This window comes from Taudactylus pleione, unplaced genomic scaffold, assembly GCF_031769625.1.
Source record: "Taudactylus pleione unplaced genomic scaffold, aTauple2 ptg000021l, whole genome shotgun sequence".
Taxonomy (NCBI): domain Eukaryota; kingdom Metazoa; phylum Chordata; class Amphibia; order Anura; family Myobatrachidae; genus Taudactylus; species Taudactylus pleione.
Genome location: NW_028284423.1, coordinates 12,656,266 through 12,672,700, shown reverse-complemented (window position 1 = coordinate 12,672,700; position 16,435 = coordinate 12,656,266). Strand labels below are relative to the sequence as shown.

General features: G+C 42.9%; 1 protein-coding gene across 4 annotated transcripts in view; it reads left to right on the top strand.

Moving 5' to 3' along the window:
- Positions 1-14,934, top strand: part of AADAT (aminoadipate aminotransferase) — a 62,294-nt gene extending 47,360 nt beyond the window's left edge. For all 4 annotated transcript variants that reach the window (XM_088448110.1, XM_088448092.1, XM_088448102.1 and 1 more), the window contains 6 exons: positions 4,450-4,546; positions 7,269-7,330; positions 8,416-8,480; positions 10,671-10,777; positions 11,786-11,887; positions 14,380-14,934. In XM_088448110.1, the coding sequence (XP_088304236.1) occupies positions 4,450-4,546; positions 7,269-7,330; positions 8,416-8,480; positions 10,671-10,777; positions 11,786-11,887; positions 14,380-14,424 (478 nt within the window). In that variant the 3' untranslated portion in view covers positions 14,425-14,934. The remainder of the gene's footprint in view (positions 1-4,449; positions 4,547-7,268; positions 7,331-8,415; positions 8,481-10,670; positions 10,778-11,785; positions 11,888-14,379) is intronic.
- The last annotated feature ends 1,501 nt before the right edge of the window (positions 14,935-16,435 follow it).

Sequence of the window (16,435 nt, the reverse complement as noted above, 5' to 3'; positions counted from 1 at the left end):
CTCCTATGACTGAAGAGGTGTGATGGAGCATTCTCAGAGGCAGAACTTAGTGACGGCATGTAACACAACTGCCGGCTATGCAGGCTTGGACCTATTTGCAGATACACCTGCTTTCAGACTTATTTTTTGCACCCAATACAGACTGGTGCGAGTGTGCGCTGGTGCCGCTGACGAGTAGCAAACCAAGTGTACAGATAAGGGCAGGAGCAGAGCAAAATGTGTACAACTCTGCATATGGGCAAATAGACGCATTTCTTCCCATGCACACACTTCTGGCCAACTGTCCATCAGGCCCACAGTGAGTAATACAACATCTAGGATATGAGCGTGAGAACAGGGGATTACATTTATTGGAGAGCAGAGTGGAGGACTAAGGGGAGCTGGCTGATCCAAGCCAAGATTGGGAAGATGGTGGGTTGAAACCCATATGAACTAAAGCATGAAAGGAAGGAAGGAAAGACAAGGGAAGAAGTAATATAATGATTTACTCAGTAGTACAAATTAATTGATTTGAGGGACTGTGTAACACAGTACTTTGGTAGAATAAAGAGCGGGCTTAGCAGGGTCATCTTAACGTATGGGCACAGTGGGCAGCTGCCCAGGGCCCCACGATTCTAGGAGCCTACGAGCAGGGATGGGCTGGGCCTGGATGCATCTACATGGAGCGTGCAGCTTCTCGCTCTGTGCATAGGGCAGCCGGCTGAAAGGCAGTCATAGAAAGATGCTCTCCGGCTGCTCTGATTGTCAATAACACACAATCAGAGCAGCCAGCCATCTACTGTATCTCTACCTGCCTCCCAGCCTGCAGCCACAGAGCCAGATTTGGGGAGGGGGTGCACAGGTGGTATGTTTGCCTGGGCTCCCATCTCCCTCGGGGGGCCACCATACTTTAATCACAGCTGCAGTGCATAGCACGAACTACATTGCAGCCTGGAGAAGAGGGAGGTGGAGTCCGTAATCCTCGATTGACATAATTTTTTTTTAAAGTGTAACATTGATTTTGTTGAAAGTACCAATAAATCTAAAGGTTTAATTTTATTTACCATCTACATTTTTATTCCTGTGAATGGGTGGGTAGGGGCCCCTAGTGCATTGCTTTGCCCAGAGCCTACATTGCTGTTTAAGAGGACCCTGTGGCTTAGATTAAATAAAAACTATACAGTTATATGACGCAATCAAATGTATCTTGTGAGAAGCTCAAATCAAATGAATGATGAATAATTGAGTTGGAAACGACGGGTTAGGCATTGTAATAGTGGTGCGAATATAATAAGTCTAGGAAAGTGGTGTGCATATCAAATGAAGGACTAATTAGCTTTGATGGAGTGAGAGGATATTTAAGTTGAATGAATGAGTTTCTCAGAAGCGACGCAATTGACCAAGGGACCATGGAAGTGGGCACTAGAAATAAATTAAATGCAGGGAGTAAAATGCTGTAAGAACGATAAATCAGGCTGAGTGTGTGAAAATGACTACCAGCTTAATGAGGTGCTTAGGCCAAATGAAGGATGGATCAATGGGGGCTAAAACCAATTTAAGGGTTAACCACCTTAATAGCAACATACATTTAAGAAAAAGATTTGGGTTCTAAAGAATCAAGTGAATGAGTACAGTATGTGACCTGACATGTTCTTGAATTAATGATTACAGATTACTACTGAAAACTAACAAAGATAAAATTATTAAATTGCAAAAGAACTATGAAGCAGTACTGTGTGCTCTCAGAGCAGTGGGTTAATAAAGTGTCTGATCAGGGGCATCTTAAGAGAGGAGGGGGCCCGTGTGCACTCCCCGTGTGGGGCCCCCTCTCTCCCCGGGGGCTGGCAGCCAACTGACACGGATGGCCAGCCACCGGAGCATTAGTAGACTCCGGGCACTAGAGCGTGCTCGGAGTCTACTGCGCATGCGCAGAACACCGGAAAAATGGCCGCAGCGGCCATTTTTCCGGTGTTCTGAGCAGCGCTGACTCCCGACGTGGGACCACGGACAGGTAAGTTTAAAAAAATATGGGTGCAGTGTGTGCGGTGCGGGGCCCTCCTGGACCCAGGGGCCCGTGTGCCCCGCACACACTGCACCCATTATAGATACGCTACTGTGTCTTATCGAACCAAAGGTGGAATATACTATACTTAAATCATGTGACTTGCAATACAATGCAGGACAAGGACCAGGTTTATATACATTGCTTCATAATCGTAAGTAAGGAGAAGTACAACAGGGTAGCGGCTCCTGCTCTTGAGAGCTTACATTCTAAAGCAAGACAGGCGATTACTTTATGCCTTCAATTATCCATTCAGTGAGTGATCTATGCTGACTTCAAGTGAGTAATTGCCTGAGAGTGTTGATTGTGCTGCCCAAGTTTCTGGCATTTTGTAGACAAAGTTCATTTATATGCAAAGCCTAGGCTGCAAAATTACTGTAGTTAATAAATGAAAATAACACTACCTATACAGAATTATACTGTACAGATTTCATATGATTCATAGTGCATGTAATAATGAGACCAACTCCATCAAATACATGAATTTTTATTGTGTAGTGTCACCTTCAGCCTTTTCATTTTGTAGTTGCCTTTTGTTGCCCATGGAAAACAGCAGCAACAAATTGAATTGTGAAACACCCTTCGCCCTCTCTCCTCCTGTCATCTGTCTGCTCCCACCTTGTGCACCTGTGCATCCTTCTATAATGTGTCCTGCATGTTCTGTACTATAATTGTGTTTCTTTAAATCTACTTATTTACTTATTGGGGTGTCAGGTTCTAAAACCCAGCGCTTCTGACTGTGTATGCCAAAAATGTAAAATTGCAATGTGTTTGCTAGCAATATATGGCTACTAAAATCTATTGTTCTTTTAAATTTTGGCCATAAACACAGTCAGAAGCGCCAGGTTTTGGTACCTGTCGCTTATTAAATAAAAGCCATTATTTCTTATGCACATTATTATACTTAATTTCTTGCTACACTTGTGTTTATGTTTCTTGAATATCATGCATCTTCGTTTGTTTTGTACTTTGACATCTTTACATCTATAGATATATATAGATATACAGTATATAGATGTTCCTTTACATCTTTGTGCTATGCTGTGTTTTCCCACAGTATGACACTACAGAATTTGTGGGCATCTTATAAGTAAAGAATAGTAATAATACACCTGAGTAATGCAGTTAGTGTGCGATGAATGTCTCTATGAAAATGTTAGTGTTTCTTGTTTTTATACAGGAAATATTTGTTTAGTCAAATAATGCTACAGTAGCTGAATTAAAGTCAATGTCAGTAAGTTTTAATTGTTCATCTTTAGAATTGATAATATTTAGTTTTAACTGCTGGTTTGTAGCAGATAGTATTTTAATGTAGTGCTAGGATTATAGGGCATGTAGTCTGCATCCTGGTGCACATAATGCCGGCGGGCAGAATCCTGGCGCCCGGAATCCCGACAGCAGTCAAAATCCCTGCTCCATAATCCCAACGGATGCTATCCCGACGGTGAGTATTAGGGTTAGTTTTAGGGTTAGGCACTAGGGGGAGGGTTACGGTTAGGCTGCTGGAGGGTTAGGGTCAGGCTAGGTTAGGGTTAGGCACTAGGGGGAGGGTTACGGTTAGGCTGCTGGAGGGTTAGGGTCAGGCTAGGTTAGGGTTAGGCACTATGGGGAGGGTTACGGTTAGGCTGCCGGAGGGTTAGGGTCAGGCTAGGTTAGGGTTATACAGCGGTAGGGTAGAGTTAGGGTTAGGCTGCAGGAAAGGTGGGTTAGGGGAAGAGTTAGAATACTTACCTGCATGTGTTGGGATTTACACCATAGGGATTACACTGCCGGGATTCTGACCGCCGTCACTATTAGTGCCGGGATCGCATACCCAACCCGATTAAAGGCATTCTCCATATCGTACTAAACCTTTATGTGGGTAAGATAGCTACTTACATCCAGTACAATCCTCTTTCATCTCAACACAGTGCTGGCGGCCTGTATTCATACAGTATCATAACACCTGTGTGCTAGCAGAATAGGGCTGACTGCCACACAATTACCAATGAAGCAGTGATGAATGTTAGGAAATCCACATAAAAAGCCAAGATTTGTAATCTATAGAAGAAGCACCACACAGTGCCCGCATTCCGGGGGTATTGGGAAGTAAGTGATAGTCTTGCCTAAGCCCAGAGTCAATTACTTTAGTATAATCTTTAACAATATACCCTTTCTATGTGTGTGGTGTTTTTAGAAGTGGAGATGTTGCCCATAGCAACCAATCAGATTCTAGCTATTATTTTCTATAAGGTGCTAGATAAATGTTAAATACATTCTGATTGGTTGCTATGGGCAACTTCTCCACTTCTAAAGCACTGCACTTTAGTTAACATACCCCTACGTGATAAAACAATGCAATGATCACATGCTTGGTTTTATTATTTATTTCCAAAAAAAATAAATCCTGTTTCTTGTTTTTTCCCCAGACTAAGGATTGGATTTTTAACAGGCCCTAAACCACTTATAGACAGAATAATACTACACATGCAGGCGTCAACATTACATACAAGTGCCTTTACACAGGTAACTGCATGGTATGATGGTAAAGGAAAACGTTTTTACAGTATGATAACTGGCAATGGTTTTACTTTTGATGTGCAGTAAAACAATGTGATGTGAAATATGTTGTACCAGTTGCGTTATGTCAAATTATAAAATTCTATATAATCTTGATTATGGGTTAAGACACATAACAGTATCCAGTTATAATTTTTTTTTTATATAAAATATATATACTGTATGTATGTTTATATGTGTGCTTATTAGTCCAAAAGAAGGGATAACTGCAGTCTCCGGGAATATATTATTCGCTCATAACAGCATATCAAATAGACGTTTCAGTCTACTCTGAAACGTTTGTCAACATCATGTTCACAGTACATACCATACTGTGAACATGATGTGCAATAAATACCCTCCTCACTCAGCTGAATGTGATATATACGTGTAGCGCCACCGGAAGTGATGTTTCTCGTCGCATCACAAATGCTAAACCAGAGGTTCCCAAACTCTGCCCTCAAGGCATCCTAACAGTCCAGGTTTTAAGGATAGCCATGCTTGGGCACAGATGGCTTAATTGGTACCTTAGTCTTTTGAATTAACCATGGCTATCCTTAAAACCTGGACCATTAGGGTGTTTGGGAACCTATGTGCTAAACCATTGTTGTTGTAAAAAACACAGCCATTATGAAGGGAGCACTGGAAGTGCCAATACCCGTCAGTATTGGTCAACTACCGCCAAACATATCTGCAGCTAATGAGGTTCTGGCTTACCATGTGTACCTGTTAAAAAACACGGCTTGTGTCTGACATTACCACCACAGCAGCTACAGTTCAGCCATGAACCACGGGATATCCGTGCATTAACACCTCCGGTATGCGCTCCAGCGTGGAGCGCAAACACTGGAAATGCCAATCCAGCCTTGAACTAAGGGCAAGAGTATAATTATACCATAGTGTTCACAACGGAACACATTAACGTATACCACCAACATCCTGATTGCACACAAGCCACTGACCAACAATGGGAGGAGCAATCATACAAATGCACTCTACACTACACAGGCACAGTCGACTGACCCAAAATTTGAATATCAAAAGCACAGGACTAAATAACTCATTTTTAGTAGCGCGTGAGTAGGAATGCAATAAAATAATGATTTCACCACCTCAGAGCTAAGTATATATCTCCCCAACCAATTGGAATACCCAAACAAAAGTCCAAAAGAACCTAAAATGCAACTATCACCAACAAAAAAAATTAAGAAAAATATATATACAGTATATGATATGATGGGTGTGGGATGCCCACACTGCGCACCTATTGACAGCACTTACCTTTCTGTTGGAGCAGATATCACCATTACCATGGTGCAGGTGCCCTACAGTAATGACCGGGAAAATGCAGCATGCGCAAAGTTCCAGAGTCTACTAAGGAAATCCGCTGGTGAGAAAGGGTGGAGCCCACGCGGAGGCTGCACACAGGCCCTCTCCTCTCTTGAACCGCCCCTGTATATATACTCTTATGTATATGTATATACAGGCATTTTTAAATCTCGACTATCTGGCAAGATGTCATAACAACTTGGCTGTAATGTTTATGCAACAAGGCTATGTGCGTTCTTTCAAACTATAAGCAAGTGTGTGCCGCATCTTTTTCCCTTACAGGGACCATTGGATCAAGTAGTAATATGATATGAAGACATCACAGTACTTAAAGTACTCAGAATTATAGTGCCATTGAATGTTTTCGCAAGTGTGTGTGTATATGTGTGTGCCCCTCAGCAAACAACCCCACAACATGATGAGGTGAATGTCTGAGAGAGATGGGGGGGGGGGGGGGGTACAAAGGAAATAGATACAGGGTGGACATGAGGCTGGAGAGAGAGGAGGGAAACACAGGGATGGTATGAGGCTGAAGAGACATGGGTGGCATGAGGCTGACAAGATATGGGTGACATGAGTCTGAAGTGACAAGAGTGGCATGAGGCTGAAGAGACACAAGGGTGGCATGAGGCTGAAGAGACACAAGGGGCTGAAGAGACATGGGTGGCATGAGGCTGAAGAGACACGGGTGGCATGAGGCTGAAGAAACATGGGTGGCATGAGGCTGAAGAGAGACAGATTGAGCATGAGGCTGGCGAGATACGGGTTGCTTAAGGCTGTAGAAAACATTGAGGGATGTGGCTGGAGAGATACAGATGGGATGAGACTATATGGAGGCCACAATAGTTAGAGGGTAGATGTACTAAGCTCTGAAAAGTGATAAATTGGAGAGTGATAAATTGCCAGCCACTCAGCTCCTAACTGTCATGTTACAGGCTGTGTTTGAAAAATGACAGGAGCTAATTGGCTGGTAGCTTATCACTCTCCAATGTATCACTTTCCAGAGCTTGATACATCTGACTTAGAGAGCCGCCAAATGATGGGTCAAACTAATTATTATATTATAATATGTGTGTGTAATTTTATATACATTTTGTGTTTGTATTTAAATTTGTTGAAATTTATTATCAATGACATTTGTATTAAGCATGTTTGAGCACAGTTCAGTACCTTCTTTCAGTCTACAGGTGTCACTGTTGCAATTGTCTCTAAAGCTTTTTAGCAACTTGCTAGAGCTCTCCATACATACAAATGGAACAGAAACAACTGCAGGGTATACAATAATCATATTTTACAAAAGCAGTTTGTTTATAATGGTTGAATGATGCAACATAGTGATAGTAGTTCCCTCGTTTTACAGGTTATGACATTACAACTGCTTCAAAAGTGGGGTTTAGAAGGCTTTCTGGAACACATTGATGGGTAAGGTCATTATGTACTTTGTGTATTTACAACTTCTTGTGTATAAATTGTTCAAACCTTTGTACTTCATCCGAGAGAACAGATATGTAATCACTTGCTTACGGATGTCATAGTTCCTAGTGAACGGACAGGCTGTATTCGCATGAATATTGGTCCCCTGGTACAGGTTTTAAGCTTTATATTAATTTGCCCTATAAATGAATAAAAAATAGCTTATTAGTTTAATTCCACTTTATTTTAGCTTTATATAAATAAAATATTCTGACCTCTCTGGTGGCTTTAGCTTAGAAGATACATACATACATATATATGGGGCAGGATTCAATTAGCCCCGTTAACTGAACAGGGGCTAATTGATCGCCAGCCTATATTCAGTTAGCCCCGCTTATCAGGGATTACTTTTCAAGTGTACTGAGACCCGAAAAAAAATCCTGTTAACTGTGCAATTATCGGGTGATAACTGGCAGTTAACACACAGGTTCCTGAACATATAACAGATACTGTGCATTAACGCCGATAACCCATGTTGTCGGGCGAATGCGGGAGGATAATTGAATAGCCCATGGCGTTAAAGCCCGAGGCTACCTCCCGTTTTTTTACCCACGATAATTGAACTCCTCCCCCATTGTCTACAAATACTGTATGTGAAAAACATTTTATTTATCCTGCTCTGCAAAGCCCTGTAAACAAGGCCCCGTACAAGTGCTTGTGCAATGCTGGAAATAATGTTGCTGAGAAGACCTGTTGGCCTTGCTGTCAATCATGTTTAACAGACACTTGAAGTTCCAAAATTTCAGGGAGCATACTATTTTATTGCTAAATAGTACAGATGTCTGAACATTTTGCAATACTAATGAAAATGTTAAACATCTGCAGTGTTTAGAAATTAGTTGGGAATGTCTCCCTGAAGTCTTGGGCTGTTATGTCATGTAAGTATTTTAAACACATAACTTTATTAAAAGGTAGTTATTCTTTATGTATAACATTTTGTAGAAAAAGATGTAATAATATAACAAATTAATGTTACTACTATAGTGAACATTTGATTATACTTACACTTCTTTTTTTTTTTTTGTGGTGTCCAGTGTAATAGAGTTCTACAGGACGCAGCGAGATGCCATGCTTTCTTCTGCTGATAAGTGGCTAACAGGTTAGTCGATTGCTTACCAAAGACACGTTATATTAAGACACAGTAAGGGGCAGATTCAATTAGCCATGGGGTTTACACCAGCACCTAACAAAATACATAAACAATTTAGCACACAAAACAAAACAGTTATTAACAGTGTTTAAAACAATGCAGGACTAGGACATGGTTTTATAAACATTGCTGCATAACACAAGCAGCAGGGCGTCAGCAACCAAGTGTTAGGTGCCGTTGTGGGGAGTTAGAAGTAAATGATAATATTAGTAAGGGAAGGAGAAGAACGTGAGGGAATAGGGTCCTGCACGTGAGTGCTTACATTCTAAAGGGGAGGGGCAGACAGACAGGGGTGACATAGATAGAATAAATAGTGAGAGAGGAGAATGGGGCCAAGGGTTAGGAGGAGAGCTGGAAAGTTTTGATGAAGAAATGGGTCTTGAGAGCCTGTTTGAATATTAGTAGAGTGGTGGAGAGTCCGATTGTGAAGGGAAGAGAATTCCAAAGGTGGGGAGCAGCATGGGCGAAATCTTGGAGACAGGAGGGGGAGGAAGTAATCCTTGGCAAAAGAGGCGGCATGCATTTGTGGAGTGAAGTGGACGGGCAGGTGTGAAGGGAGATGAGGTCAGATAAAATGGAAGTGGATTGGGTGAGGGCTTTGTAAGTGAGTGTGAGAAGTTTGAATTTGGTTCTGATGGGGAAGGGGAGCCAGTAGGGCTTGTAGGAGAGGTAGGCAGCTGTAGTGTGTTTGGAGAGGAGGATGAGTCGATCAGCAGCATTGAGGACAGATTTGAGTGGAGAGAGATGGGAGGCAGGGAGCCTTCTGGGATGATCCTGGATATATTTCTGAGATGGAGATGGAAGGACTGCGAGAGGTACTGTATGAAGGAGAGGGAGGAGTCGAGGATAACTCCAAAACCGTGCACTTTGGGCTAGATGAGATGGTTGTGTCATCAATAGATATTGAAATTGTGGGGAGCGAGGTTATGCAGGAGGATGGGAATATGATCTGCTCAGTCTTATGCTGCACGCACTAGACGATATGTCATGTCGTCCAATCTGGCAAACCGACATATTGGGCACACGGCCTAGTGTGTACCCGCTACACGTGTGGTGTCAGCGACATCCTCTGTCACCCCTACATGCAGAACCGACGGGGGATGTCGTTAGAGAGGGCCATGCTGCTGCATGGCCCCCGCCGTCGCTGCTGTCCAGGTGCTAGCGATGTCGGACTGGGTACATATCGGCTACTATGTACCCAGCCTTAGACATGTTAAGTTTTACGAAAGTGCTGGGACATCCAGGCAGAAATAGCAGAGAAACAGTTGGAGATACAATTGAGAAGAGAGGGGAAGAGGTAGATCTGAGTGTCATCAGCATAGATATGATATTGGAGGCCAAAAGAGACCTAAGGAGGATGTATAGAGGTAGAATAGGAGAGGTCCAAGAACAGAACCTTGGGGGACACCTACCAGTATTGGAAGTGGGGCGAAGTAGAGTCATGAGAGGAGATGGAGAAAGAACAGTTATAGAGGTAGGAGGGCAGTAACATGCAGGCCAAGGGAGTGAAGGATTTGCAGGAGGAGAGGGTGGTCCACAGTGTTGAAAGCAGCAGAGCGGTCAAGGAGAATAAGCAGAGAGTAGTGACCCTTGGATTTGGCAGCAAAGAGGTTGCTGACTTTTGTGAGGGCTGTTTCTGTAAACTGGAGAGGACGAAAGCCAGACTGAAATGGGTCAAGCAGGGAGTGGGAGGATAGAAAGGCAGTAAGGCGGTTGTAGACAATCCACTCAAGGAGTTTGGAGGTAAATGGGAGGAGAGAGATGGGATGGTAGATAGTGTTAGGATTAAGTGTGGGGTTTTTAAGAATGCTGGAAACAAGGTCATGCTTGAATGCATTATTAGCTATAATACATTACATATCATTTCTAATAACAAGCAGCCAGCACACCCTGCCATACCTAAACAAGATTAACTTGTTCGATATTCAGTTAAATGGACCAGTGTCCAAACTGTTACACACAACGATAAGTGGAAAGAAGTTAACAGAAATTCTGCAGGGTACAAATTCTTACTATGGTTTTTGTCTTTCCAATCTGCTCCATTGATGGTGCATCATAGCTTATTTTGCAGCCATGCATCGGATGTTTTGCCCTTGGTAGTTCACACCATTGTGTTGTCTTGTTTTATTAACTGGCAAGGTTTGGCTGAGTGGCACAGCCCCGCAGCTGGAATGTTCCTGTGGATCAAGATAAAAGGGGTGCAAGATACACATCAGATGATCATGTCAAAAGCAGTAAGCAAAGAGGTAAAGATTCAGTGTTTGCAGATGTAAATCTATGCCGTCTTTCAGGTTTACTTTGATCAACAACAGAAAATAAACATTGACATTTACTGTATAAAGATGAACAGTTTACTGAACTATACTAGTTATATAGAGCAGTGTCGTAGCCAATTTACAATTCTTTGTTTTTACTGTTAGGCTGAATGTTAAAGGACAGGCATATAATATATGAATAGGAATTTCAGTAAAAAGAACAAAATTAACATTGCAGAAAAAGAAATATGTAAAGAGTGAAAAGACAAACTACTGTAACATTAAGACAAAAGCGCTCATTTATCTGGGACTGAGAGCGTCACAAAGACCAGCACCAGAATTACGTTCCAATATTACCTCTGTATTGTTGTCATTGTGGTTTTTTTACTTTAATGTCTTTTAGAAATGTATTTATTTTTTATTAGTGTTAAGCTTTTACTGTCATTCTGTTCAAATTGAATAGTGGGAGCTCTAACTTATACTAGCTACATATTGCAGCCAATATTGCATATTTGGCCCATTATTGCCATGTATGTAGTCACAGAGTAAGCCTGACGATGACCTTAATCACTTAGCATGTTGGCAAATGTGGTCAGAAAATAATCATCTTGCACAATCAGGACTCAGTAATGCTGGAAGCGGCCAGGGTGCCCAATGGCTGGATCTTGTCCAATCACTTGTGCCTTATTTGACTGTGTTCCTGATTTGGGCTGAACGTCAGCATTGCTGCACATAGTACCAGCATTAGTACTCACTCTCCATCCTCCCTATTAATAGTATTTGTATAATGTATGTTGCATGGGAAAAGAAGAGAATATTTTATACGCGTTGCGGTAATTTTCGGGAAATGCCATTTCATGCCTGCTATATAACAAATGAGGGTACACTTGGGCAAAGATAGAATGATAACAATTATTGCATTTGAATTGAGATTAAGTGAAGGTTAACATCAAGAGACATTATACAGTAACATACTGGTGCCTCTGCATATGCCTACAGGTTCTTCTAGTCCCTGGCTCAGCTTTTAATATTGAAAGTTCAGAGGCCAGTTGTTACGTGAGAGCGTCTTTCTCCTTGTCTACTCCAGAGCAGATAGACCAGGTAAGGGCAATGTTACATTATTTGTTTTTAGGTGTATTTTCTACTTATGACGGTAAGGAAATTGGGTAGATATTAGCAACTAAATGATCTTGTGTATTTACACACATTCTCTATTGTATTCCATGTTCTCCTCTCCATTACATTGGTTCAGTGGCATAACTGAGGGGGTTGAGCAGGCCCGGCAGGGGGTCGCTGCAGAAAGAGCAGCGTATCCTGGAGCTGCCGTTATACAAGAAACATCACTCGGCAGTGTAGCTTCCTGCTATGGCATCTCCTCTCATGTAGCTTCCTGCTCTGTGAGTCCCAGGCCGGCATCTCCTCGCGGCGTCTGATCACATCTCCTCCCCTTCAGTCATATTCACATTTTAAAATACAGTCATAGCAGAGAATGGAACCTGTACACTTATGCTTTGCAGCCAGACAGCCTACAATTGCGCTATCTGCTGTTACAAGGGAAGCCTGTGAATTCTAACTATTTTGACTATACTAAAATTGTAACTATTTTAACTACAGTATTCTAAAGACTAAACATCGAGTATAGCAGTGAGCAGTGAGTATAGCAGGCACTGCAAGGTAGGGATGGCTATCAATGGTTATACATCGATACCCAATGGTTTTACCATCGATGGCAGAGAGTCAGATGGTTTCCCGCTATTGTTGGTTGCCGTGGGCCCGATGGATTTCTTTTCTCCCTTACACAGTGCTGTGCAGAGCTACTAGGCTGTTAGCCAGCAGTCCTGTATTCCCGCTGGCCAGATGGTTTCCCGCTATTGTTGGTTGCCGTGGGCCCAATGGATTTATTTTCTCCCTTACACAGTGCTGCGCAGAGCTACTAGGCTGTTAGCCAGCAGTCCTGTATTAACGTGCCGCTATAATGCTTCCTGTTTCGCCTCTTTACCGAGGCAAAGCAGGAAGCACTAACAATGAGATGTATTAACATCTCATTGTCCGAAGCGGTGGAGTGATAACTCCCCCCTTTGGCGATCCCTGCAATAGCGACAGCTGCACCAGGCAGAACAGTCAGGCGAACTAACTGTTCCTACATAGCCCGAATAATTAACTGTGTGCCTGATTGTGTGCCTTATTCAGAGCTGTACGCTATGTCCGTATATACTTTAAGCAGGTGGCTGATGTTTTTATTTCAGCGCATGCATCTAAGTCGCACGGCACATTTGTCCCGATGCCTTTAGGGTGGCACTCGCAGAGAGAATTTAAAGACAGAGTGATGGACAGTTATAGACTGTTTGGGTGGTAATGGAGATATGGTTAGGCTTGTAGCAAACATTTTATAAGAGTGTCAAATCGAGTGACTGCACCTTTATACGCAGTTTCACTTGTGTCGGCGTCTTCGTTCCATCATCCATTCTGAGTAGCCATAGGGTTAGTCAGAAGGCCAATGCTTGACTGAACTGTGACTGATGCTGTGACATTTTACGCTGACGCTTGGATTTGCAAAGCCGCAGGTGGGCCTCTCAGTACATCTACCGACGACATTTGTGTATTTTCGCATAGCAGCTGCGTATAAACGGCATAAATCGCAGCGGTGGGTTTAGTGTACATCTCTGAATCAGGCCCTGTGTTGTAGTAAAACATGGTAATACAATATGGTCCTGCTCAGTTCCACTCACACTGATGTGTTTTTCAATTAACTTTTGTTGCCCCTCTGTCCAACCTGCAAACAGACCAATCCCAGCCATAGGGGTCTATTTACTAAGCAGTGTTGGGAGACAGAGTAAAAAGTGATAAGGTGCCAGCCAATCAGCTCCTAACTGCCATCTCACAGGCTGTGTTTGAAAAATGACAGTTGGGAGCTGATTGGCTGGCACCTTATCACTTTTCACTCTGTCCCCTAACACTGCTTAGTAAATATACGCCATAGTCTTTTATTACATTATCAGTATTTATTATCAGTTACTATATTGGGTGGAGACATTTTGGCTAATGCTGGGTATACACTGGCCGATATATTGGCTGATCAGTTGATCGGCCAATATATCTGCTGCCATAGGCCAGGGTGTACAGACGATATGTCTGTGAACCGCGTCGTTCAGACATATGACATAGGCTGTGCAGCACAGCCGATGGACAGATATGTCTGCAGACAGATCTGTCCATCGGCAAGTGTGACCAACCGTACACAAACAGCAGCAGCCGCGGGTAGGGTGGCAGCCCCGACACGCCTCCCTGCCAGCCAGACCCGCGGCTGCCAGATGGATGATGGCCGTTCAGTGTGTATGAACGATCATCATCTAAAGATATATCTGCAGATCACTCGATCTGCAGATATATATCTTTCAGGTGTGTACCTACCTTGACTGTTCTATTACAAAATATATAAATTAATTTAAGAAACACTTCTGTGTGTATACTGTTTTTTGTGATATTATTAACAATTAATGGATGATAGCATGCAGTCTGCTGGATAATTTGATGTTAAATAGAAGTTTAATTCCAATTGTATTGAATATTCTCATTTATTTTGGGCACTCTAGGGATTACAGAGACTGGCATCACTTATCACTGAAGAAAGAAAATGAACAAGTTACTCTATAGTTTTCTACAGGATGTCACAGGATCTCAGGATATTACACAAATAAATATGTCCTAGAATAATTACTCTCTTGTGAACAAAAATTATGGAAGACCTAGTGACTGGCTTCGGTTTCGTCAAAGCTTGAACCACTTTTGGAATAATATACGGCCATTATTCGTTTGAAATGAGTCTGCAATACTAAAGACTGGTTTTCTACCCCTTCATATTCATTGACCATGTCAGTTATTTTATCAGGTATATGCAAAACGTTGGATGTTTAATGATCAATGATCAGTACACAAAATTAAAAAGAGCTTCTGTAATAAAGTACATTAGCTTTCGATGTAGGAATAGGAATGTGCTGTGTGTTCCTTCACAACCCTTAAGAAATATTAGTTATTTATATTAAAATAGAATTATGACTATCATGGTTATATACCTTGTTGATTGCTACTTGAGTATAATTGAAATATTTGAAGTATTGTCATTAATAAACATTACAATATTTACCAGAGGCTTGTATATGTCTCCCACATTTTGTCACATTCACAATATATTCTGCACTATTAATTACAAAGGAAATATATATATAGATATTAAAATGCCCTAAGCTGTCTCCTCTGTCATGCGCAGTGAGAGTCATGGCACCCTATTTCCGCAGCTGCCCCTGCAGCGTTATGACAGACAAGCATAAAAAGGAGAACTGGGTAAATACTGTGGGGGAATTCTGGGCCTGATTCAGAGCCGGACGCTCTGACCAGAGCGCTCGCTCTGAATCAAGGCCGGCCTAGCTTAAAATGGAGCGGCCTCCTGGCCGCTCGCATAGCTGTGGGTGACCACCCACAGCTTATACGAGCGGCCAAAAAGATGGTTGTGATGGTCAAGGCCATCGCGCTTGCGACAAGACCCTGCGGTAGGGTCTCGCTGCCGCAAGCCCAGCAGTGCTTTTGGCTCTATCAGAGCCAAAAGCACTCCCACTGACATCACTTGTGATGTCAGTGGGGCCAGACCCAGATGACGTCTGGGCAGCCACGCCCCGGCACGCCCACCAAAGGGTCACTCACCATCGACAGCACGCCCCCTTTGGTGCGAGACCCCGAGCAATGGCTTCCCCATTGCTCGCCGGGTCTCACGCATGCGCACGAGACCCTCCGTTATGCGCATTTGGGTAACATGGACCCGCTTGCGAGCGTACAGCACTCGCGAGCGGGTCTGAATCAGACCCTCTGTTTCAAATAAGGTTGTGCCTTAGTTTATTGAAGCCAGCTTGGCGAAAATATTCCACCATCACAGGACTTAATGATTTCTACAGTGCAGGAGGGTTCCCTGGTTATCAAACATTATCACCAGGGAACTAATCAGGGACTCCCTTCTTACAAGTGAGGGTACCCCTGAGTCTTTGGGTGCCAGGATGGAGGAGATAGAGCACTTTTAATGGACTCTCCGTATTTTTCTTTTTTGTAAAAAAATAATTATATATTGTGACAGGGACAGCCTGCGTTCACATGAGGTTAATGTGGGGCAGCAGGTTTGTGCAGAAATGGAGCAATGAAACAGCATGGTAACGAGCTCCAGTCGAGGTTTTCCTGGACTCTGTTGTAAGCCACAAGCAAGGCTAATTTAGCAGCTCCTGTTGACTCTCTTTAAAGCTGTGTCAGTGCAGGTCTACAGTGATCCTGACGGTGAATTAGTCGTCCAGGTTATAGGCTCGGGGGTGACTAGTGTTAGTGATCCTGGACCTGTAAGTCCACTAAAAGAATTGTATTGCTGTTTGAAGTTTCTGTGTACCAGCCTGTAGCATCTTGCCTGTGAACGCTACACCATCTTGTATACCTGCCTGTGGTGAGTAACTAAAGCTTCTGTTGGATTTTACCGGGTCTATGTGATTCTTGTCACAATATTCTGCAGTATATTGTCTGGAAGGGACAAGGCTTAATGATGTCATTGCATCAGTTGTAATGCTGAGAACCTCCGCCCCTCCCATTTCCGAGCGACCGCAACTATAAGGGAGAACC